At 40.9% G+C, this 8,131-nt stretch overlaps 1 protein-coding gene across 1 annotated transcript; it reads right to left on the bottom strand.

The window, feature by feature from the left end:
* Window positions 1-80: 80 nt before the first annotated feature.
* On the bottom strand, window positions 81-7,934 carry SARC_09190 (hypothetical protein; the record flags this gene model as incomplete). The annotated part of the gene is made up of 9 exons (XM_014296806.1): window positions 81-279; window positions 2,119-2,248; window positions 3,057-3,189; window positions 3,641-3,749; window positions 4,071-4,167; window positions 4,876-5,002; window positions 5,906-6,071; window positions 6,412-6,545; window positions 7,752-7,934. The coding sequence occupies 9 exons, from the start codon at window positions 7,932-7,934 to the stop codon at window positions 138-140; spliced, it is 1,221 nt and encodes a 406-aa protein (XP_014152281.1). The 3' UTR covers window positions 81-137.
* Between the last annotated feature and the right edge of the window lie 197 nt (window positions 7,935-8,131).

Raw genomic sequence — 8,131 nt, 5'->3', positions numbered from 1 at the left:
GGTTTAGGCGTCATAATGTATATCAATTGTATATAACATAACCTTGAAAAATGCGTTAAAAAATAAATATGATTAACTATAGTAAATATATTCGTCGAGAGATGTATGCGTTTAGTTTCGAGCATTAGAGCGTCGAATTAAACCCAGTTTACATCCAAGGCAAGGAGGAAGTGTTCCCAAGATTTGCGTTGGACTTCTATAACATTTGTATCAAAGCTGTCGTGGCGGAAACTGGCGTTGATCTGCTCCGCTGCTTGTCTGAAAACCAAGCCAAAGGGACTGAAGGAAGGTGGGTGGGAAAGTATCATTATGAATATTAGTTCGTATGCCGTAAGGTTAAATGAGATGGATCTCAGCTAAATGTATGCCAATATGTTTAGCGTATATTAGGGGTTATATAAACGCAGCGTAGGCATTTCGCGCATATACACATCCCGAGGGTTATACGCCAGCGTAACGGTCACTATCAGTGAGACGAAAACAAAACGTGTAGCTATAACTGCGGAGGCTGGGCTACGTACACCCACAGCACAAGACAGTGTAGTTCACCGAGGCAGGGATACGTACACTCACAGCACAAGACAGTGTAGTTCACCGAGGCAGGGATACGTACACTCACAGCACAAGACAGTGTAGTTCACCGAGGCAGGGATACGTACACTCACAGCACAAGACAGTGTAGTTCACCTCACTTTCAGGCATGTCTCAATGCTTGCATCTACTGGCGCCATCAAACAGGGACACTAGGTACACCAAATATACCACTCAACAGCCAATGAGACTGCTAAAACCCTAAACCCTGTATGTATGTATGTATGTATGTATGTATATATGTATGTATGTATGTATGTACGTACGTACGTACGTATGTGGCAATGAGACTGTCGCTATACATACTCCCGAACATCGATGCTGAGATATTATGTTTTCATATTCATTGAAGAGATGGAAGCTTTTGCGTGTGATCATTGAAGACATGACAGATATTGAACAGTCCCGAGACACGCACAATCTTTCTCATTAGATTAATATTGATGATACTATACTTTCTCATTAAATTAATATTGTTGATGCTATACTTTCTCATTAAATAAATATTGATTATACTATACTTTTTCATTAATATTGTTGATACTATACTTTGTCTGCACTTCTTGCGGGTGGGATGTACCGCAGTTCTATCTGTTTCCCACCACTTGCACACCCCACTACGAAGCGCAAGTCTCACTTGCTATCGGTGACTGATACCAACACGAGTGCGGCATACAATACTCAGAGCAACACGTACTTTAACTTACACTACCATGTATATGCTTATGCTTTGCCTTGCTAGTACCTGTATTTCCCTTCTTATGGTTCATCCCTGGTTCAACTTACACTATACCCTATATACGATTATGATTTGCCTTGTTAATACCTGTATTTCTCTCCCTATGGTTCATCCCTGGTTCTACTTACACTACCCTATATATGATATGCTTTGCCTTGTTAATACCTGTATTTCTCTTCCTATGGTTCATCCCTGGTTCAATTTACACTACCCTATATACGATTATGCTTTGCCTTGTTAATACCTGTATTTCTCATCCTATGGTTCATCCCTGGTGTTACTTACACTACCCTATATACGATTATGCTTTGCCTTGTTAATACCTGTATTTCCCTTCCTATAGTTCATCCCTGGTTCAACTTACACTACCCTATATACGATTATTCATTGCATTGTTAGTACCTGTATTTCTCTCCCTATGGTTCATCCCTGGTTCAACTTACACTACCCTATATACAATTATGCTTTGCCTCGTTAATAAATGTATTTCTCTCCCTATGGTTCATCCCTGGTTCTACTTACACTACCCTATATATGATATGCTTTGCTTTGTCAATACCTGTATTTCCCTTCCTATGGTTCATCCCTGGGTACTGACTTTATATTCAGTCCCGTTACACCCATCACAAGGTACTGGCTCGTTCTCAATCACGCACCACAGATAAACGTCACGAGTACGTTTTGGACAGATTTAGATATCACTCAAGTAGCCATATATATCACGTGGTTCTTCTAAACACCACCGCACACTGAGTACGTTTTCTCCACACAACACGCCCGTATCATACTTTTTCTTGACGCTGCCTGTATTGCCTGCCCCCGTTACGCCTACCACCAGGTACACGTCTTTGCTCGCAATCAGGGACGACACCACAAACGGCTTGCGCGAATCCGGTTTGGCTATGGCAAAGTACTCACCTGCGTAGTTACAGTGCAAAGGCATACAATGGAACACCACAGGTGAGAAGAGAGGTGACACACACGGATACTATGAGAAGAGAGGTAACATACACGGATTCAATGAGAAGAGAGATAACATGCACGGATACTAGTTACAATGAGAACTCTTCAGCCTATAACTCGTGTGTACATTAACGAGACTTTATACATAAACCCATACTTATAGTAATGATACTAGGGCAATACGGAGTCAGCAGGTTGAAACTTGAGGGGGGGGGGTGTACATTGCTGTATGATGGTAGATATTCCTAAAAAAGCAGAGACACTTGTGCTACGATCGGCGATCAAACAGGTATGATTCAACAAATAGAAGGAATAGAAGGAACGGTTTAAGGAATGGGCCAGAGCTACGTACGAGCATTGACACACTCTTCAGGTAGAGCTGTGTGTGGGATGTGCTACCATCGAATGGCGTGCCAATCGCACAGGGTTTTGCACGCGCCACTTTACTGCGTGTTGCAGATATAATTTGACTTCAGAATGGTCTTCCACTATTGTGTGGGAGAACTCGAATTCGTAGCTGATGTATGTCGAATCTTCATATTGATGTGCACCTGAACACAAACATCGAGACCAACTTGATTGCATATTTCTGTTAAAAGGATTCTATAGTTAACTAGCCTCTGATGTTGGATCTCACATTAAATATATATATATACGTGTATACATGTATACCTCCCTGTAACGAAATGTATACCCGCGCACATGCATACAAGACCTACCATCTTCCAAAGTGCACACAGAAACGTACATATTAGCCACTTACACAGGAAAAGAGCCAAGCGAATCAGCATTAGCGGCGACGCAAAGATCTCGTACTGATTGCACGTTTTGACATGGCGGAAGTACCGAGTGTTGGTGAACGCCTTCTGTTCGCTCATGGCTTTAACCTGTTCAACCTACAGCGCCAAGAAAGTAAAACCGGGTTTAAAACCGGGTTTTTATATATATGGGCTTCGAGGTCCTGAGTCGGTTCACATGGTTATACAGATACCAGGACACCCCAATTCTATCATACACCCAGAGTACTAAGTCAGTGTACTTATACTGTATACGAACTTAATACACATTAACAGCGCATTGAGTATTCAATGGCATCTGCGGCCACCACAACTGAGCCAAAGGACCCACAATCATTCTATGTAAGTAAGTACGCCACAACGGGTATCGCAACCAGGAATTACGTTTATTTACAACGCAACACAATCACATATCGCAACCAGAAATCACATTTATTTACAACACAAACACGTATCACAACCAGAAATCCCATTTGTATGCAACACAAAAATTATCGCAACCGGAAATTGGATGGAGGTGACTTTATCCCGTACCAAATATTAAACTTACCACAGCCTTTTGTTGCACCATACTGAACTGCAGCCCAGATTCGAACTCTTCCAAATGCGAGTCTGACATCGCATCGAGGGCCGAGAAGAAGTTTCGCCTCAGCCATTCCCTATTCAGTGCGAAGGCAAACCAAAACCCAAAACCAAAAACCAAATCAGAACTCGCGATAGAAGAAAGTAGAGGCATTGCTGTGGTTAATTCGTGGGGAAGGGGATATAGGCAAGCCTTGGGTCAATCGCTGATTCGTTGAACATCGGACGGAGCAAGTTCTATTTATAGACACGCACGTTCTGGCAACAATCGCATGCATAGACAAACCTGAGGCTCAATGGCTGCTTCGTCAAAGTCGGATTGAGCATGCACTAGCTGCCTGGGCAAGTTCTATTTATAGAAACGCACGTGCCGGCAACACTTCTATAAATAAACTCACCTTGGCTCAATGGCTGCCTCGTCCAGTGCTGGGTCGGTTGCAGAGGCGCCTGACGCGGCGCTGCTAAGCGATTGAACATGCGGGCGTTGTAGTAAGGCTGTCGCATGGGGATGTAAACAAGTAGGTAAGTGGGGGTGGGTGAGTGAAATATAGAGATGTAAACAAGTAGGTAAGTGGGGGTGGGTGAGTGAAATATAGAGATGTAAACAAGTAGGTAAGTGAGGGTGGGTGAGTGAGATATAGAGATGTAAACAAGTAGGTAAGTGAGGGTGGGTGAGTGAAATAGAGAGATGTAGACAAGTAGGTAAGTGAGGGTGGGTGAGTGGAATATAGATGTAAACAAGTAGGTAAGTGGAGGTGGGTGAGTGAAATATAGAGATGTAGACAAGTAGGTAAGTGAGGGTGGGTGAGTGGAATTTAGGGATGTAGACAAGTAGGTAAGTGAGGCTAGGTGAGTGAAATATAGAGATGTAAACAAGTAGGTAAATGGGGGTGGGTAAGTGAAATATAGAGATGTAAACAAGTAGGTAAGTGGGGGTGGGTGAGTGAAATATAGAGATGTAGACAAGTAGGTAAGTGAGAGTGGGTGAGTGAAATATAGAGATATAAACAAGTAGGCAAGTGAGAGTAGGTAAGTAAAATATCGCCCTATTTAGTAGCAGACGTAGCTCCTGGACTAGATATCTATCACATACGCCGAGTGGAAAGCATACCCGTCATACTATGCATGCGCGGCAACCACAGAACCAGAATATATTTTTAGCACACAGTTACATCTACGAGGTAATCACGCGGATGTCCATACCTCCAATCGCATATACGAAGTCGCTGGCCGACGTAGGGGTGCGGAAGGGTAGTTTTCTGTAGAATGATTCGTAGACCATATCATCTAGCCCGTAATCATGGCCCTGTTCCAATAATTTGGTCTTGAACTGTGGTATGCGGGAGATGTTAAGGATGGAAGAATGATATATATGTCAATCCCTGGAGGTTTGTGATATGGATTCCGAGCGATAATATGCGATATACTGGTGTATTTCATACAAGCACTTACACACACACACTTACACACACACACGCACACACACACACACAATATATATATATATATATATATTATACATAACGCTATACACAAAACCCACTTCACTGTTTACAGACTGCGTAATAATGCACACTGTTACCACTGACGGTAAATCGATATTATAATATTAAACCAAACTCAGATATTTTACTCAAGTTTTGAGGATAAGAATTTTCATGCGGAACAAACACAAGATCACTTTTCACATGATCGGAATCTGGGACCTGCATCTATGCCAATAGAGAGAGATGTGTGGTAGTTGCCCTGAATACCGAGTCCGAGATTTAAGCTGATCTCCTGAAATATACTCTGGCACCATAATTATAAGATATATATATATATTAAGCATAATGGTCATACATTCTACATATGCTCAATCACAAAACTTTATCCATACACGTCCATGTAATTTGCTAGCACCACTACAATGACAGCTGGGTTACACTAACGATCGAATCAAACCAGACAAGCAACGCCAGCATCGCTCTCGCCAATGCAGATGCGTACAAAGGCTGGAACGTAAAGACACAAATCTTGTCGTTTGTGTTAAGATCATGTTTGTATCTCTGCCAAACAACAATATCGTAGCAGGATGGTCAATTAATGCGTACAAAGGTATGTCCACTGACACATACAAACACCAGGTGTTCACACACACACACACACACACACATATATATAATACATGCGAGCTTATCATACTTATAGATACATGAGACCATCGCACATGTATATACACACGCACACGCACCTTTTCTCTTAGTTTGAGGGTCATTTCCGTGTATTTTTCTCGGCACTCCCAGAGTGAAATGCCCATTTTGGCCAGGAACATCAGCAGCTGATCATAGCCTTGCTGTTGCCAAGTACGCAGCGACGTCGCCACACAGTTGCTGTAGTGCAGACTCTCGAGTAATGACCTGGAGAGCCATTTGTCAGACATAAGTAAGTGTGTGAACTGATGGAATATACAGTCGGTGTATATGAAGTAAGCGATATCAAGGCGCATCTAATCAGCATCCTGGGGATAGGGTACGGCATCGTTTTAGAGTTTTAGGGTTTATGGTTTTGGGGTTGAGGGTTATAAATAGATTACGTTTGTCGACAGGATATCAGGACTTGACAAAATCACACAATCGTCGGAATCTCATACGCGCCACAAACTGTAGCTATTTTTAAATTCCTATTCAGATTGCTATTAATAGATTGCTATTAATAGATTGCCCTATAAATAGACGAGACCGTCAAAGCAAGACATACCAGTGTCGCATGGTCATCAGTTTAAACTCGTCTGCCGCTCGGATGACGCTGTGGTCCATATTTTGTAACTTGCCGGTTCGATTATTTTGGGTCTCATGTGCATCGGCTTCTTCGATGGGGTTGAACCTCAAAACCTAAGCGGTTGGTGTTGATACGAGTGAGTGTGCGAATGTACGGGAGATGCGCGCGTGTGTGTCTTGCGACTGTACGCATTGTATACGGACGAGCATGGAAGATTGTTTATGTTTTTGTCTATGTATATAGTCGTGCGTGTAATGTTTGTTTATGTTTAGGATTATTTTTATAGTTGTGAATGTAATGTTTGTTCAAGTTTTGTTTATATATATAGTCGTGCATGTAATGTTTGTTTATGCTTAGGATTATTATTATAGTTGTGAATGTAATATTTGTTCATGTTTTGTTTATATATTTAGTCGTGCATGTAATGTTTGTTTATGTTTAGGATTATTATTATAGTTGTGAATGTAATGTTTGTTCATGTTTTGTTTATATATATAGTCGTGCATGTAATGTTTGTTTATGTTTAGGATTATTATTATAGTTGTGAATATAATGTTTGTTCATGTTTTGTTTATATATATAGTCGTGCATGTAATTTTTGTTTATGTTTAGGATTATTTTTATAGTTGTGAATATAATGTTTGTTTAAGTTTTTGTTTATATATATAGTCGTGTATGTAATGTTTGTTTATGTTTTTGTTTGTATTTATAGTCGCGTATGTAGCGTTTGTTTATGTTTTTGTTTGTATTTACAGTCGTGTATGTACAGTTTGGGTGTGTAGCTCGTGTTGATGCTGTGTACGTAATAAGTTTTAGTAACCAAATGGATAGGTATCTATGTGTGGGGTGTGTTGATAGATACCAAGTACTTCGTAAATTCATCTATACGGTAGTGGTGATAGAAGATAGGGTGTACAAAGTCTCTACACACCACAATAGTCTACAACCACTCGCTTATCATAAGGGAAGTGTATGAATGTATGTAGTGCCCATACACCCGCGTCTATAGTGTGTAGCTACGCGCCCCCTCAATCAATACACCCCCACATTTGGGTTCGGCATACGCTTGACATACAAATCCAATCCGATGGCGTGCTATATGCACTGGTCTTTTCTGTCCACACCCCGAAATAAACCCACACTACTAGCCTAGCTAGGGAAAACCTATATCTATAAGCACGTATATACATATAACAAGTATTCTACACTTGTGTATATACCTCTCTACGCAAATAGCTACAGCACACACCGTATATACGCATAACAAGTACTATACACTTGTGTGCATACATATCTACGCAAATAGCTACAACACACACCTCGTCTCTGAGCTTTTGTACTTCGTTTATGTATAGTGCAAAGTCGATGGTCTGCTGAACGTATTGGTCTGTTAGCCCAACCACAGCACACCACAGCACTTCATTGTCCCGGCGATTGAGTTGGGCCGCCAGTTGGTATGCAATTAGGCACGTAGACAGGCCGTAGCTGTAATGACCAATCATGTAGCGTTCAGAGTGTGATTAGAAGTGCGGTACATACGGTTGAATACAGATCATATATATACATATATACATACAGATACATACAGATATATACAGATATATACAGATATATATACAGATATATATATATAGATCATATATATACATATATATACAGGTATATATACATATATATATACAGAATATATTATATATAT

This window comes from Sphaeroforma arctica (genome assembly GCF_001186125.1).
Source record: "Sphaeroforma arctica JP610 unplaced genomic scaffold supercont1.905, whole genome shotgun sequence".
Lineage (NCBI taxonomy): Eukaryota > Ichthyosporea > Ichthyophonida > Sphaeroforma > Sphaeroforma arctica.
This window is presented reverse-complemented; position numbering and strand designations above follow the sequence as displayed.